At 60.8% G+C, this 16842-nt stretch overlaps 1 protein-coding gene across 1 annotated transcript in view; it reads left to right on the top strand.

Moving 5' to 3' along the window:
- The window catches only part of Suclg2 (succinate-CoA ligase GDP-forming subunit beta), a 171991-nt gene extending 161656 nt beyond the window's left edge, over positions 1-10335 (top strand). The window contains exon 11 of the mRNA XM_077793498.1: positions 10220-10335. Coding sequence (XP_077649624.1) covers positions 10220-10335 — 116 coding nt within the window. The remainder of the gene's footprint in view (positions 1-10219) is intronic.
- Positions 10336-16842: the final 6507 nt, after the last annotated feature.

Raw genomic sequence — 16842 nt, 5'->3', positions numbered from 1 at the left:
TCCACGGGCCTGGCCTGCAGCCTGCTGGATGCACGGCTGGGGCTCAAGTCAGCCCCGGACCCACGGAGGCACCACAGGGAGGGGAGCTTCTCATCAGCCTCCCGTTGTAGGAGTCTTTCTGGTACGAGGCTAAAGGCAAGTTTTCACATGGAGACCGCGCTCCCTTCAGGGAACTTCTTTGGCTCATATTGAATTTGGTCCGTCTGTGTTGCCTGGAACGTGTCTCGCCCTGGCAGGATTTGTCACGGGCTCCCGTACCCTTAAACCTGTCAGGGTTATGCAGGTCTCCCAGAGGCCAGGCGATTCACACACAGCACCCTGAAGCCGGTGGTCGTCACTGTCCGTGCCCCTCAGAACGTCTCCCTCAGGATGGGGAAGGTCAAGTTCAAGTGCACAGTGGCAGGAGCCAGTGTCTGAGAATTTGAGTTCCAGTTTAAAGTGTGAATTTTATCTTGAGCCACACATCAGTCAATAGCTCCCCTTGAGGTGACAGACGCACTTTGCTCAGCCAAACACCAAGTCCCAGCAGCCATGGCTCGTCCGTCTTCTTCCAGGGCCGGTGCTCCCTGGGAACAGGGGTCAGGGGCTCCTGCTCTGTGGTGCCCACACCCTCCTCCAGCAGCCACCAGCTCAGCAGCGTAGGTGCAGGGAGCTCCAGTCCCCAGCAGCTGCAGGGTGGCGGCCGCCGAGCGACTTGCCCTCCCTCTTCCCAGAGCTGGCACCGTCCTGGCCTGGATCCCAGGGTAACATGGCAGCGGCTTTGCCCAGGGCGCTTCACCTGCGCGCTCTGCAGAGGCCAGCGCACTACTATTAGCTCCCACCCACCCTCTGAGGACCCTCCTGTGACAGGCACAGAAGGCAGAGGCAGACATCTTAGGAGGGGCAGTGCCCTCAGGTCCCGCCCACCCCACGTGGCCAGCGAGCTCTCCCTGTCCCTACAGGAGACCCAGGCCGACCCTGGGCCATGTGGAGAGTCCATCACAGGCGCCCTGGGCCATGTGGAGAGTCCACTCGCAGGCACCCTGGGCCATATGTGGAGAGTCCGCTCTCAGGCGCCCTGGGCCATGTGGAGAGCCCGCTCACAGGCACCCTGGGCCATGTGGAGAGTCCACTCGCAGGCGCCCTGGGCCATGTGGAGAGTCCGCTCTCAGGCGCCCTGGGCCATGTGGAGAGCCCGCTCACAGGCGCCCTGGGCCATATGTGGAGAGTCCGCTCTCAGGCGCCCTGGGCCATGTGGAGAGTCCATCACAGGCATCCTGGGCCATGTGGAGAGCCCGCTCACAGGCGCCCTGGGCCATGTGGAGAGTCCGCTCTCAGGCGCCCTGGGCCATGTGGAGAGTCCGCTCGCAGGCGCCCTGGGCCATATGTGGAGAGCCCGCTCTCAGGCGCCCTGGGCCATGTGCAGAGTCCGCTCTCAGGCGCCCTGGGCCATGTGGAGAGCCCGCTCTCAGGCGCCCTGGGCCATGTGGAGAGTCCGCTCTCAGGCGCCCTGGGCCATGTGGAGAGCCCGCTCACAGGCGCCCTGGGCCATATGTGGAGAGTCCGCTCTCAGGCGCCCTGGGCCATGTGGAGAGTCCATCACAGGCATCCTGGGCCATGTGGAGAGCCCGCTCACAGGCGCCCTGGGCCATGTGGAGAGTCCGCTCGCAGGCGCCCTGGGCCATGTGGAGAGTCCGCTCGCAGGCGCCCTGGGCCATATGTGGAGAGCCCGCTCTCAGGCGCCCTGGGCCATGTGGAGAGTCCGCTCTCAGGCGCCCTGGGCCATGTGGAGAGCCCGCTCTCAGGCGCCCTGGGCCATGTGGAGAGCCCGCTCTCAGGCGCCCTGGGCCATGTGGAGAGCCCTCTCTCAGGCGCCCTGGGCCATGTGGAGAGCCCGCTCTCAGGCGCCCTGGGCCATGTGGAGAGCCCGCTCACAGGCGCCCTGGGCCATATGTGGAGAGCCCGCTCTCAGGCGCCCTGGGCCATATGTGGAGAGCCGCTCTCAGGCGCCCTGGGCCATGTGGAGAGCCCGCTCTCAGGCGCCCTGGGCCATGTGGAGAGCCCGCTCTCAGGCGCCCTGGGCCATGTGGAGAGTCCATCACAGGCGCCCTGGGCCATGTGGAGAGCCGCTCTCAGGCGCCCTGGGCCATGTGGAGAGCCCGCTCTCAGGCGCCCTGGGCCATGTGGAGAGCCCGCTCACAGGCGCCCTGGGCCATATGTGGAGAGTCCGCTCTCAGGCGCCCTGGGCCATGTGGAGAGTCCATCACAGGCATCCTGGGCCATGTGGAGAGTCCACTCACAGGCGCCCTGGGCCATATGTGGAGAGTCCGCTCTCAGGCGCCCTGGGCCATGTGGAGAGCCCGCTCGCAGGCACCCTGGGCCATGTGGAGAGTCCGCTCTCAGGCGCCCTGGGCCATATGTAGAGAGTCCGCTCGCAGGCGCCCTGGGCCATATGTGGAGAGTCCGCTCTCAGGCGCCCTGGGCCATGTGGAGAGTCCATCACAGGCCTCCTGGGCCATGTGGAGAGCCCGCTCACAGGCGCCCTGGGCCATGTGGAGAGTCCATCACAGGCCTCCTGGGCCATGTGGAGAGCCCGCTCTCAGGCCCCCTGGGCCATGTGGAGAGCCCGCTCTCAGGCGCCCTGGGCCATGTGGAGAGCCCGCTCTCAGGCGCCCTGGGCCATGTGGAGAGCCCGCTCTCAGGCGCCCTGGGCCATGTGGAGAGCCCGCTCTCAGGCGCCCTGGGCCATGTGGAGAGCCCGCTCTCAGGCGCCCTGGGCCATGTGGAGAGCCCGCTCTCAGGCGCCCTGGGCCATGTGGAGAGTCCGCTCTCAGGCATCCTGGGCCATATGTGGAGAGTCCGCTCTCAGGCATCCTGGGCCATATGTGGAGAGCCCGCTCACAGGCGCCCTGGGCCATATGTGGAGAGTCCGCTCTCAGGCGCCCTGGGCCATATGTGGAGAGTCCGCTCTCAGGCGCCCTGGGCCATATGTGGAGAGCCCGCTCTCAGGCGCCCTGGGCCATGTGGAGAGCCCACTCTCAGGCCCCCTGGGCCATGTGGAGAGCCCGCTCTCAGGCGCCCTGGGCCATGTGGAGAGCCCGCTCTCAGGCGCCCTGGGCCATGTGGAGAGCCCGCTCTCAGGCCCCCTGGGCCATGTGGAGAGCCCGCTCTCAGGCGCCCTGGGCCATGTGGAGAGCCCGCTCTCAGGCGCCCTGGGCCATGTGGAGAGCCCGCTCTCAGGCGCCCTGGGCCATGTGGAGAGCCCGCTCTCAGGCGCCCTGGGCCATGTGGAGAGCCCGCTCTCAGGCGCCCTGGGCCATGTGGAGAGCCCGCTCTCAGGCGCCCTGGGCCATGTGGAGAGCCCGCTCTCAGGCGCCCTGGGCCATGTGGAGAGTCCACTCTCAGGCGCCCTGGGCCATGTGGAGAGCCCGCTCACAGGCGCCCTGGGCCATATGTGGAGAGCCCGCTCTCAGGCGCCCTGGGCCATGTGGAGAGCCCGCTCTCAGGCGCCCTGGGCCATGTGGAGAGTCCACTCTCAGGCGTCCTGAGCCATGTGGAGAGCCCGCTCTCAGGCGCCCTGGGCCATGTGGAGAGTCCACTCTCAGGCGCCCTGGGCCATGTGGAGAGCCCGCTCTCAGGCGCCCTGGGCCATGTGGAGAGCCCGCTCTCAGGCGCCCTGGGCCATGTGGAGAGCCCACTCTCAGGTGCCCTGGGCCATGTGGAGAGTCCGCTCTCAGGCATCCTGGGCCATGTGGAGAGTCCACTCTCAGGCGCCCTGGGCCATGTGGAGAGTCCGCTCTCAGGCGCCCTGGGCCATGTGGAGAGCCCGCTCTCAGGCGCCCTGGGCCATGTGGAGAGTCCACTCTCAGGCGCCCTGGGCCATGTGGAGAGCCCGCTCACAGGCGCCCTGGGCCATATGTGGAGAGCCCGCTCTCAGGCGCCCTGGGCCATGTGGAGAGCCCGCTCTCAGGCGCCCTGGGCCATGTGGAGAGTCCACTCTCAGGCGTCCTGAGCCATGTGGAGAGCCCGCTCTCAGGCGCCCTGGGCCATGTGGAGAGTCCACTCTCAGGCGCCCTGGGCCATGTGGAGAGCCCGCTCTCAGGCGCCCTGGGCCATGTGGAGAGCCCGCTCTCAGGCGCCCTGGGCCATGTGGAGAGCCCACTCTCAGGTGCCCTGGGCCATGTGGAGAGCCCGCTCACAGGCGCCCTGGGCCATGTGGAGAGTCCGCTCTCAGGCATCCTGGGCCATGTGGAGAGCCCACTAGCAGGCGTCCTGAGCCATGTGGAGAGTCCACTCACAGGCGTCCTGGGCCATGTGGAGAGTCCACTCACAGGCTCCCTGCGCCATGTGCCCCACCCCCAGCTACTCAGCCGTGTGCTGTGGCACTGAGGGGCATGGAGGATCACAGAGGGTGGCCTGGCTCTGCACAATCTTGTGCAGAAGCAGAGAGGAAGAGACCTGGTCATGGACTGCAGTGTGCAGATCCCAGCGTGGAGAGAGACCCCCAGCAAGAAGGAGCCCTCGGCCTAAACCTCCCTCTGTCCTGAGCCCTGAAATGTCTCATGAGGGTCAGGACAGGAAATGGGAGGCAGCGTTAAGCTCTCAGAATATGACTTCTCCTCGAGGAAGGAGTTAGCAGTGGAGTTCACTCAGTCACTTCCCCGGTGTATGTTCAGAATCACAGTGAGGCAGTGCCGTGACTTCTCAGGCCCCTTGTCGATCCATTCTGTTTCTGTAATAAGATACCTGAGGCTGGCTGCCTGGTTGAGGAAAGAGGTTTGTGCAGGCCACAGCTCTGGAGGAGCTGAGTTTGCCCTGCTCTGAGGGGGCCCGATGGTGGATGGTGTCACACAATGGGGCCCTGGAAGAGACCTGTGGTGCTGTGAGGCCAGGCAGGCTCCTCTTATGACAGCTCCATCTTGAGGGAACTAATTCAGCCCCCGAGACCTGCACTGGTCCCCTCCAGGGTAGAGCCCCCAGACTTGATCATCCCCACAGGCCCCACCTGGGCTGGGGCCACCTCAGCCCCACACTGGGGACCTGGCTTCCAGAGCACGCCCCTCTCAGGGACACACCTGAGCCGTGAGCCGTCCCCGCAGCAGAGTGAGCTGCAGGGTGAGCAACCAGAAAGGGGTCACGCGGTGGCCTGGACGTTGGGAGGTGTGGAAGGACGTCCACGCAGGCTGCAGGCGTGTGGGGCTCCCTCCCTGAAGGCCCTGTACCTCGTGGGCTCACGCCCTCCTCGTCAGACGTCCACCCACTTATCACAGCCCTGGCCACCCACACACCCTCAGGACACCCTGGCCACCCGCACACCCTCAGGACACCCTGGCCTGGGCGCTGGGCCCTGCTAGGGGCGCAGGCGCGGACACCCTGGCTTGGACACACCGCGGCTCCGGCATCCCAGGTGATGCACCAGGTGGTCCACTTTCACGCCTGGGTGTCGGCTCCTTCCAGGACACAGAGCACAGGACATGTGGACATGGTACAGCCCCCAGGTACCCGGTCAGCTGTGCTTTTCATAAAGTGTGAGGGCTCCAGGCACTTAGATGTTCCACAATGAGAAACTGAGAGCTTTAACAGGACAGTACTGTCCCCAGGTCCTTCAGCTACCTGGATCACGGCCAGGTTTAAAGTGCCACATCCCCCTCTGTGAAACTGTGGCAGCTTCAGAGGTCCCTGAGAGGAGTTCCTGCATCACCAGAACCCTGGGCTCCTGAGCGCCAGCATCCCCTTACCACGCGGACTCCTCGGTGGCTGCACACGCCGCCCCCGGTGCTGGATGTCAGGCGCAGGTCAGTTCAGGGGGGCAGTGGGCACAGCAGCAGCCGCAGGACCCCCAGTTCTCAGAATCGCTGCATTTCCAATACACAGCCACCAGGTGGAGCACACAGACATGATCACTGACCTAGGTTCACTGCCATCAAGGAAACATGGCTCCCGGTGTGTCACTTAGAGAAGACAAGGAAGGGGACAGGGACAGTGAGCATCCAAGAAGAGACCTGCATTCACAGACAGCAGGTTTCCATTGACCTCCCTGTACCTACCTACCTACCTTCCTATCTGTCTGTTCCCCCACCCACCCAGCCACCTGTGTATCACCTCCATCTGCCTGTCCATCTGTCCATCCACCTACCTTCCTGTCTTCCTTATTGCTCCCTCTCTGTCTTCCCTTCTATTTACCCACCCACCCACCTACCTACCTTCTATCTTTCTCTACACCTCCCTACCTGCCTGCCTTCTTTCTTCTTGTCTACCCACCTGCCCACCTGCGTGCCTACCTATATACCTGTCTACCTGTCTTCTATCCACCTACCTACCTTGCCGTTTACCTCTCTGTCTGCAGACAGACTCGCTCACCCTGCAGGCCTGGGGCCACACTGTCCGTGTCACAGCCCTGTGGCCATCACAGAGCACAGGCAGTAGTCCACACCGCAGATCCCTAAGTGCAGCCATGCTCCAAGAAGGCCTCATGTGTAGACACTGGAGTTTGAATTCCATGCAATTTTTATACATCACAAAGTATTCCTCTGATGATCTTCCCCAGCTACTTGAGAATGTGAAAGCTGTTCTTAGCATAGAGGCCGTGGGCTGGACAGGCTCTGGCAGGCCAGGCTGGGACATTGGGTGGTCAACCATGGTGGTCACCGAGGTCACTGGCCGTGCACTGGAGCAGTGGGACTGTGTCTGCTTAAAAACAGAAGTGGGGACAAGGATGGGGTGGATGTCAGCCTGGGTGAATCCAGGAGAAACGGAGCTCCCTCAATCGTCACCCTGTCCCCGTCCCTCTCCGGTGACCTGGGTGCAGGGCTGCTGGTTTTCTTTGTGCCCCTTCTCTGTGCTCCCACTTCCCTTCCAGCTGTGCTCACGGGGTACATGATGGCCAGGGCAGGGTCAGTGGGCAGCAGGGCGTCCAAGGAGGGGCAGGGGCGCGCCTCTGTCAGCCTGAGTTACCTGCAGGGCTTTGTCTCTTCAATATCCCTGGTTGTTCCCTCTCTCCAGCCCCCTCCTCTCTTCTCCAGCTCTGCTTCTCTCTTCTTGTCCTCCTCCTGCTGTTGGTCCTCCTCCAACCTGTCCTCTGTCCTCCTCCTCCTCCTCCTCCTCCTCCACTCTGTCCTGCTCCTTCTCTACTTGTCCTCCTCCTCCTCTTCCAACCTGGCTGCCTTCTTCCTCTCTGTCCTCCTCCTCCTCCTCCCTCCTTCTTCTCCCTCCTCCCTCCTCCTCCACTCTGTCCTCCTCCTCCCTCCTCCTCCTCCACTCCCTCCTCCTCCCTCCTCCTTCACTCTGTCCTCCCTCCTCCTCCTCCACTCTGTCCTCCTCCACTCTGTCCTCCTCCTCCCTCCTCCTCCTCCTCCACTCAATCCTCCTCCCTTCTCCTCCACTCTGTCCTCCTCCTCCACTCTGTTCTCCTCCTCCCTCCTCCTCCTCCCTCCTCCTCCTCCCTCCTCCTCCTCCTCCACTCTGTCCTCCTCCACTCTGTCCTCCTCCTCCTCCCTCCTCCCTCCTCCTCCACTCCACTCAATCCTCCTCCCTCCTCCTTCACTCTGTCCTCCCTCCTCCTCCTCCTCCTCTCCCTTCCCAGCTCTTCTCTTCCTCCAGGCCTCTGCCTCTGAATCCCGAGCTCTCTCCTTTCCTCTGGGCCTCCATTCTGTGCCTCCTTCCCTTTGTTTCTGACTCCGCTCCCTCCTCTCTGCCTCCCTCCTCTTGCCCTGTGTCTCTATCTCCCTTTCCTCCTGCCTGTGCCCATGGCTCTCACTCCATCCCTCTCCCCTCGGACTGGTTTCTCCCTGCTCCTGGCTCCTCCTGAGCTTTATGCCCTGCTGTTAGGGTCCCTTCACGTGCTGCTTTGTCCTGCGCCTGCTGGGTTGATGATTAAGGCTGTAATTAAATCCCAACAGTAAGTGTAATTAACACTCGTTTTAGTGGGTTGTAGAATCATGAAGCAATCAGGCATCTGACAGGGCACTGATGGGAGCTGGGGGGCAGGTCTGTGGCTGCCCCGCCCTCCCCTGGCCCCACACTGCCCTCACCTGCCTGGGTGCAGGGAGCTGCTCTGGGGCAAGAGGAGGGCAGCAGCCAGACCCCACCCACAGCTGCAGGGCCGCAGCCGGAGCTCCCCACACTGTTGCTCTTGGGCCACCCCAGGCTCTCTTGGGGTGCTGGGGCTGCAAGGCTAGCAGAGATGCCCACCCCGTCTCCTTGTGGGCCCTCTGGGTCACCAAGCACTTTCTGCAGGGCGTCCTGGTGAGCGAGCCTCCCACAGTGAAGTGTGCTCAGAGGAGAGGGAGCATTGCTAGGCTCTCTGAGGGATCAGGGGGCGTGGACCCTGCATAGCAGGGTGTGGTGGCAGCAGCCGGGTCTCAGCTGGGTCTCCGCATGCAGGATCCCTGAGCTGCGTGCAGGTGTCACGCAGGCTGTGGACATATCAAGGCACGGTGGGGGGAACACACTTCCTCATGGAAGCAGTTCCTCATGCTGTGGCCGGAGGTGGCCCTGTGCAGAGAGCAGCGGCTCATGGTGTGGCCCTCTGTCCTGACTGTGAGCCGCACATGCAGGAGCTAAGCAGCACCCAGGCTTTGTCTGTGTGTGGTCTCAGAGGTGGACTCCATCGCTTCTGCCAGGTTCTCAGGGGAAGCCCGGCCCTGGTCCACCCACAGCCAGTGGGGAGGATGGCATGGGGACGCCAGTCTCTCAAGGGATCGACCTCGGGTTTCAGAAGCCGCCTGCTGCAGGGCTGGGAGAGCCAGTGCAGGGGTGCTGACCTGGGCGACATTCCAGGAGGCCCTGCTCCTTCACGCTGGGCTCCGCTGCAGGAGGCCCCTCCTCTTCAGGACCTGCCTCTGCAGGCTGCCACGGGCTGTGCCCATCTCCCCTCCCACCCCCCAGTCCCACCGCCTGTGCCAGGGCTGGGGGGCCTCCTCCCCAGCAGCCCACCCACCTCCCCTCGCTCCTCACCACAGTGCACACTGCCAGCTGCTCCGGCCGCACACCAGCACGTGCCATGGGGACGCGGTGGTCCTCCCTGTGAAGGGGCCCCCAGGGCGGCCGGCACCTCTGCTGAGACTCTTCACCCTGGAGTGGGTGCCCAACGTCTGCCCGTCCTCAGTGAGCACTGGGGAAGGTCCTGGGGGGGGAGGGTGGTGGTCCCTGGGCGGAAGTAGAAAGTGGAGACTGGGAGAGGCTGAAACCAGTGTCCAAAACTGCACAGGAGCAGCTGGCCGGTGGGATTCAGTGCTGCTCCCCCCCACCCCGTGTTCCGTCAAGCTGAGCGTGAGCCTCGGCCAGAGACAGGGTGCCCCGCATGCCCCCAGGGTGGCTGAGGTGACCCAGGGCCCGGGCAGTCGACATGCAGCACCATCGCAGTGCAGCTGTCCTGCTACCTGGCCATCCTGGAGGGGGATCAGGCCACTGAGCAGCTGCGCAAGGCCCTGCAGGGAGCCCGCTGACTGGGCCTGGTGTACCTGAGGAAGGCAGGCCCCGCAGGCGGCGTGGGACAGTCTCTGTCCACGACTGAGCCCCGTCCTAAGCTCGGGAAGTGATGTGAGATGACAGTTCATTGGGCATCTGAGTCCGCTGCCTGGTCCCCATGACATGGTCCACACGGTAACACAGGAGGGTCCCAGGGCAGACCTGTAGATAAGGCCGATTGGCCACTGCGTCCTGGGGACTCCCCCAGGGTACACTGCTCATCCCCAAGGCCTCCGCCCTCGATGGAGAGCCAAAAGGGTGGGCAGCTCGAGTCCCGCCGCTCTCCGGGCAGTGGGAGGGTGGGCACAGATGGGCAGATGCTCAGAGCTCTGGTGCTCAGGTCAGGGCTTGGCTCGGGCTGGCCTCCTAAGGGGTCTTTAAGGCAGACGTTGATGGAAACCCGTGTTTCACCATCTTGGTGAAAGCTCTGGGGCCAGCAGCCCGCAGTGGGGCGGTCCATTCCCTGCGCGTACCCCCACATGTCTCTTGATTCTGTCCTCAGTGCTCAGATCCAGGTCAGAATGCTGTTCAGACTCCCGAGTAGTTGTTGATCTCTGTGCGTCATCCGAAGGAAGCTCGTTTGCATTTGTTTGAGGGCCGAGAAAACACTCCCACTGTCTTCATAAGGTGGATGGTTGGAGTGAAAGGAGAGAAAAAGGCAGACTCACCTGAGAGGCCCCACCTGGACCCCCAGAGCGGAGCCTGCTGTGGGACCTGGTGTGGGTGTCCTAAACCAGCCACCAGCTTCACCTGTGCGTTCCTCCCCCTTCAGGAACCAACGTCCAGGAGGCTCAGAGCATACTCAGGAACAGCGGCCTGCCCATCACCGCCGCCGTGGACCTGGAGGATGCTGCCAAGAAAGCCGTGGCCAGTGTGGCAAAGAAGTGACCTGCCGGTGACCCTCTGAGGGCGTCCCCTCCCCACTGTGCAGCAGGGTCCCGCCCGGGGAAGAAGGTCTCACAGCTGCTCTCTCAATCACGACGTCTGCCCAGCCTGGTCTTCCCCAGCAGCCCCCATTCCACGCTCTCCCCACGTGAGTGCTCCGTGGGCCGGGACGGCCTCACCACAGGCCTGGTTCCCGGACCCTGAATCTCACGCAGCAAGAACCCACAGGCCACCAAGGTCCCCGGCGGGATTCCCTGTAGCATCGGCCGTCAGGAGTACAGGGGGACATCCAGGCAAGTAGCTCTGACGCCCAGTCACCGGCACAGCCACAGTGTCCCCCAGAGGTGCCGCGTAGTGCGTCTCCACACTGATCCACCCTGCTGGCTTTCACCGTGGCCTTACTGTGGAGCACACCGTTCACCTCTCCCCGAAGCCTTACTCGTGAGCTCCCAGTTCAGTGCCAAAGCTGGTGCGTGCTGATGCTCACGAACCGTCCATCCCTCCGTCACTGAGTCCTGACAGATGACCCGGCCTGAAGGTCAGACTGGTGCTTCTGCAGAGTCTCCCTCCCTCCCATCCTCCACCCAGGAGCACCAGCTGAGGTAGAAAGGTGGGAAGTTCTCACCTGAGGGAATGTGGGGTTTTCCATTCCGTCCATTTTTGTGGTGGGAAAAATTTGAATTTAGTTTTTGTTCAAATTTTGGTAAATTTTTATCTGTATGCAATTTTAAATAAAATCACATTTCTTAAACTCTAAGACGTGTGCTTTTCTCATTTTAGTCGATTCTGTTCCTTGAACAATTTTTCTTTTGCTGAACCACCAGCACTCAGGCCTTAGATGCTCACAGCTCCAAACTGCAGAGTCTCAGGTACCCCTGGGTTACTCCACCTCCCTCAGCCTCTCCCGTAACTGATCCCACAGCAGAAGATGATTTAGTGAAAAATCAGGAGTATAGACCAAGCAGGAGCCGGGAAGCGCCTGAGCGGCCCCGACAGGGCTGCCCTGGGCTGGGCCGTGCAGGGTGGAGGCGGTGGGGGCTCCTGCGCCACCAGACCCTGCCTGTTACCGGCTCTCCTCCGGCCGGGCCTGCGGCATCCACTGCCCTGCCTGCTTTCCAGCGGCTCACGCTGCTCTGTGAGTTTCCATGTGGACAGAATGCCAAGACCCCGTGAACACCCGTGGGGGAATTCGCCTCTGGCCTCTCAGCCCTTCGTCCCTCTGTGGCTTCACAGGTCGCTAGTGGGTGAAAACATAGCTCTGCACCCTGAGATGAGGCGACTGTCGGCCTGTTGGAATTTCTGTCTTCACCCAAGGCCTGTTTCCCTCCTCATGGACGTACTTCCACTCGGCCAGAGGGGACGGAGGCATGGAGTCGTCCTGCAGTCCTCCAGGGAAAGGGTGAGTAGCCAGCAAATAACGTTTGCCTTTCAAGTGGACGTGGGTGGTCAAGGTCTTCCAAGGACACCTTGGGAGGCCATGTGCTCATGCGACTCCAGGGCACCCAACGCTGTGTGGCGTTGTTCCCAGGACCTGCAGGGTCCCTGCGGTGCCTGTGGGGTCAGATGCAGGCTGTCCCCTGGGGGCTTTGTGTCTCCTGCACCACCATGCCCTGGACTTCAGACCTGGAAATACAAGAATACCTCCCCTCACATCAGGCTGCTGGGTTGAAACCTGCTCTACTGTGGCAAGAGCGTCCTAGAAAGCCGGGCCCGCCCTCATGTTGCTCCGTGTCCGGGAGCCTGCAGAACAGCACCCGCTGCACGGGGACTGCTCACGGGCGGTGCTGCTTTGCTGGTCAGCTGGGACGCTGCAGCCTCCACAACCCGCCTCAGGCTCAGAGGCTGAGCCCTGGCCCTCCCATGGCCACTCCATTTCTGAGTCGATGAGCTCTCTGTTCAGACTCTGGTGGTGACCACAACTTAAGCTCAGAGACCAGGAGAGGACTGCTCCTGGGATTGTAAAAAATGTTTTCCGTTGCAGATCAGGGCCAAGGCCACCAGGACCGGTCCCTGCTCCTTAGCCCAGCTGTCTGCAGGCCTCATTCTCAGGTGGGCTGTTCCACAAGGTGGCAAATGGCTGCAGGCCACCCCAGCACATGCCCTCTGGCTGAGCATCCGCAGAAGAAGAGAGAGGGAGGGAGATGGTTAGGGTAGGAAGAAGGACCGAGGCTGGTCTCTCCTGGGGATTCTAAGAAGCATCCCAGATTTTGCTCCTGATGGCTCTGAGGACCACTTGGGAGTCAGAAACCTAATCCTGAACCTGTCTGTGAGCTCAGGGTGCTGCGCTAGGTCCTTCTTCCATCCGTGGGGTGGCCTGAGGCCGAGGAGGGCCTCACCTGACCACCCTGCCTACCAGGAGGACCTGGAGCCCTCCAGGGGAAGGGCACATGAGGACGCTCCCCTGCAGGGCGGGCTGGCGGGGTGGTTCCCGGGTGCTGCCTGGAGTTGGGTGGTCTCCCCTCTCCCTGCTCTGGGGGTCTGTTTCCTCACAGGCCTGCAAGTCGCCAGGTCTCCCTGTAGGGCTGCCTGAGCTGTCCAGCGTGAGGCTGCGTCTGTCCTGAGCGCTGGCACTCACCCGCGAGGCCAGGGCCCCGAGGCCCCTGCTCCACAGCAGCCCCAGGGCTGGTGAGCTCACGGTGAGTAGAACAGCAGGGAGGGTTTTCAACAAGGCTTGCTGCAGCGCTTCTGAGGAGTTCTCCACAGTTCCTATCTGTGTCCCTCTCTATGGAGGGGAAAAAAACAAAACTCTTCTTAAAGAATTTTATTTATTTTTTAAATTGACAGCGGTCGTAAAAATAAGAAGAAAAATCATTTTTCATATGTCTAAATCAGACATCTAAAAGTCTAAAGTGATCCTTTATAGAATACATTGTACATTCAAAAATAAAATAAGCAAGAACACATTAATAATGGCAAAAAAAAAGTAATGTGTGGAAGAGCAGGTGTGTTTTCTAACATGCTTCAGGGTCTGAGGTGGCACCCGAGGCTGAGGGCAGATCTCCTGGGACAGCGACACCCACTTCTGGGTAGACCATCTGCAAAGGCAGCCGCAGGTGGGATGGAACCTCGTGGTCTGAAGTGGCTTCTCCTGGGCCTTGCAGGACAGGCTCGCCACCCTGCTAGGTGAATCGTGGACAAACATCGAATCATGGCCACCAAGACAGCAGCCACAGATCAGGGTTTTCAAGTCTGGGGAAAGCAGATGGGGGCCTTAAAGGGAAACAGAGGTGGAAAGAGGAGGAAATGGGTTCCTCACTCTATTTAAACCCTGCCTGGACCTAGGGGTCTACACAGGCACATCCAGGGAGGGCCAGCGGGGGGTGCTGGCCCCCGGCCTTCACCACGGCTGGCTGCTGGCTTCTCTGCGTGCAGGTGCAAGGGAAGGGAGCTGAGCCGCGAGGGGCCGCCGCTGTCCAGCCTCACGCCGGCACCAGGTACTGCTGAGTCTGCCCCTGGAGAAAGAACACCAGGGGAGAGTGCCTGTGGTGCCTGCAGTCCCCACCTTCTTGGGGTGGCGTCGGGGGGTGGCACGGCTCCCCTGGAGTTTCTGCACTTCAGCTTCCTCCAGTCTGCCCTTTGCTGTCCAGCAGGATGCTCCTGGTGGTAGCTGGGTGAGCACCCACACTTTTCAGGACCCAGGCATTCCCCACTGGTGACTGGTGGGCACCAGGGGCTGGATTTTGAAGGCTGTTTCCAATCACTGAAGTGCCACAGTGACTGTCGGCCACCACACCGTGGGGAAGCCCTGACAGCTGGGAGAAGCCTGGTGCGATCCACAGTGCTCCATGCCAGGGTGGCAGTGCCGAGGGAGTCGAGTGGGAAGGCGCAGCAGCAGGGAGAAGACGCTCCCACACCAGGGTGGCCAGGCAGGTACAGGGGAAGCCACAGCCAGGTGGGAGGTGTTTGAAAGACTCCATCACACAGTGGTTCCTGGAACCTGCATGGGTCACGAGAACCAAGGTGCTGCTTCCAGGACGGACAGGACTCAGCGTCCTGATGAGAGAGCGACCACACGGACACCCACAGGCCATACTGAGCAGATCCGCAAAGTGTTCTGTGGGAACACTGCCCAAGAGTCTGCAGCCAAGGAGCCCTGGGTCTCAGAACCAGGTCTGAGGGACACTGCCAACCACTGCTGCATCTCACTTCAGTGCAGTGAGTGGAACCCAGGACTGGGGTTCTGCACCAACAGGGGAATGTTGTGCACCTGCGTGTCAGGTAGACACATGCTCGTGTGAAAAGCCGTCAACGGCACAGGCCACAAGAGAGCAGTCAGAGCCTCCAGGTCCATCTTCAAAACATGTCCCCATACGTGTACACACATGTGCACACAGGAGCACACACATGCATGACGACACCCACAGAAAGCTGGCCCTGAAGACATGAATGTTTTTCACCTCCTTTGTCTCTGTGGTTCTCCTCTGAGGGCGGGTTGTCTACCCACCATTCCTTTTTCTCCAAACCTGGGCCAGGCTCTCACTGTTGGGGGCATCGGCCAAAGGCACAGCATCTTGCAACGGAGACCTGCAGCTAGAAGTGAGCCCAGTGCTGGTGATGCCAGGTGAGACCCTGCCTGAGCCGAGGGTCCTCACTTGCTGTGACAATTACGGATTAGTGCACAAAAATACAGTCATCAAAGCAAAAAGCACTGCAACCCAGAAAGCTAGAAAACTTGCTTCATTAGATAAGTGTGTTAAACTTTAAAACAGCTTCATTCACACATTGCCCTAAGTGCTTGGATCCATTTGCACTTGTCTCATGTGGTGATTGCTGTGTACAATCGTGGGTCGTTCTGACGTGATCACACATGAGTGAGACAGGATTCTCTCCATTTCCGTCTCCAGTCTGACTGTGAAGACTCAGTCAGCCTCACTGTCCCAATAACACTGCTTTCTGCAGGGTAAACATGACGTGGTAGGAGACAGTGGCCCAGGTCAGTCGGTGGTTGGGCTGGTCTGCTGGGGTAACATGTCAGGTGTCCACCCCCTTTTCATGCTAGTGTTACAGAATACACACTCCTGTGATCTCAGGTCTTAACTGGGATATCTAGTCCTCAGCGTGGGTGTTTCACGGATGCACACCCAGGGTTCAGCAGTGTGGCGCACTGTTGGTGATGTTCCTTATGCTATTTTGACTCTTAAACCCTTGAAGGCTGAAGCTGTGTTCCAGTGACGGGCATGGCTGGTCCTCCTGGGGTGGGGTGGAGGCACTGCTCAGGAAGAGCCCCGGGCAGAAGGACCACCCTGTGGCTGGCCGTGGGAGGCACCCACCTTCTTCCCAGCTGCAGCAGAGCGCCAGGGCCAGATCCGGCTCCCGCTTGTCGTCACGCCCCTGCTCAGGCTGCAGACACTGCTGGCCAACTTCAGGTTTTCCTGAGTCCTTTGAAGCCAAACTTCTCCAGGATCGCTTCCCAGAATCGGCCACTTAAAAGGGGGGCTGGGAAATGTAGCTGATTAAGTTTAATTCAAACAAATGTTTGCCTAACATCTGCTGTCCCCGGCAACAGGGCGGCTGCAGGGAGAGAGGAGATTCATGGAGAGGGCGATCTGGACATGCTCGGAACTTCCCACCACAGCCTGAGAAGACTGGACCAGGGGTGGAAAGAGAAAGACCAGGAGCCCCAACAGCAAGGCCTGTAGATGATGGACGCGTGTCCCAGGTGGTGAGCTGAGGATGTTACACCTGGGGGGCGGGGCTTGAGCTCTGAGGATATTCGTAGATTGATATGTTATGGATTCCAAGCCCACTTCCTAAACTCTTTGTTTTATTTATAAACTATGCTATTTTCACGAATGGATTTTCTTTTTTGTTTGTTTGTTTTGGAGATTGAACCCAGGGGCACTCAACCACTGAGCCCCAGCCCCAGCCCCTTTTACTTTTTATTTGGAAACAAGATGTCACTAAGTTACTTAGGGCCTCACTAAATTGCTGAGGCTGGCCTTGAACTTGTCCTCCTGCCTTGGCCTCCCAAGTCCCTGGGCTGACAGGTGTGTGCCAGGACGCCCAGCAGCAGAGGACTTAGAAGTGTCCTTTGGTTCATGCTTCCTGACTTGGTGAAACCCCTGTAAATATCCCAGCTGTCTGTACATCTTTTCTTCTTAAGTGCTTGTTTTCAGTTGTGTGGTAAACCATCTCAGGCGCTGAAGTCATTTTCAAATCCAATGCGTTTGATCACATGTGAAAAGCAGTCTTGCTCATGTCCCTTCAAGGAGCCTGCATGGTCTGCTGGGTGGAGTCTACCTCCCTCGCCCTGCTCCGCTCTCCACAGAGTTCTTGTCTTGTGTCATGTGAGGCTGGAGTTGGGTTCTGTGGTGTCTCACCCTCGCCAGCCCTTCCTACCCCAGCCCATGGCCTGCTGGCCCCGTGTCCTGCTGTGGCTCCCAGCCACTTGCGTGCTGTTCCGAGCTGCTGTCTCCGACTCCAGAGCCCCTGCCCTGCGCCCCGAGGGGCAGCCTGTCCAGGTTTGATTGGTTGCAATATTCTTCAGTCCTCGTGTTCCGCTCTGGTTCT

The sequence above is a fragment of the Urocitellus parryii genome, chromosome 16 (genome assembly GCF_045843805.1).
Source record: "Urocitellus parryii isolate mUroPar1 chromosome 16, mUroPar1.hap1, whole genome shotgun sequence".
Lineage (NCBI taxonomy): Eukaryota > Metazoa > Chordata > Mammalia > Rodentia > Sciuridae > Urocitellus > Urocitellus parryii.
This window is presented reverse-complemented; position numbering and strand designations above follow the sequence as displayed.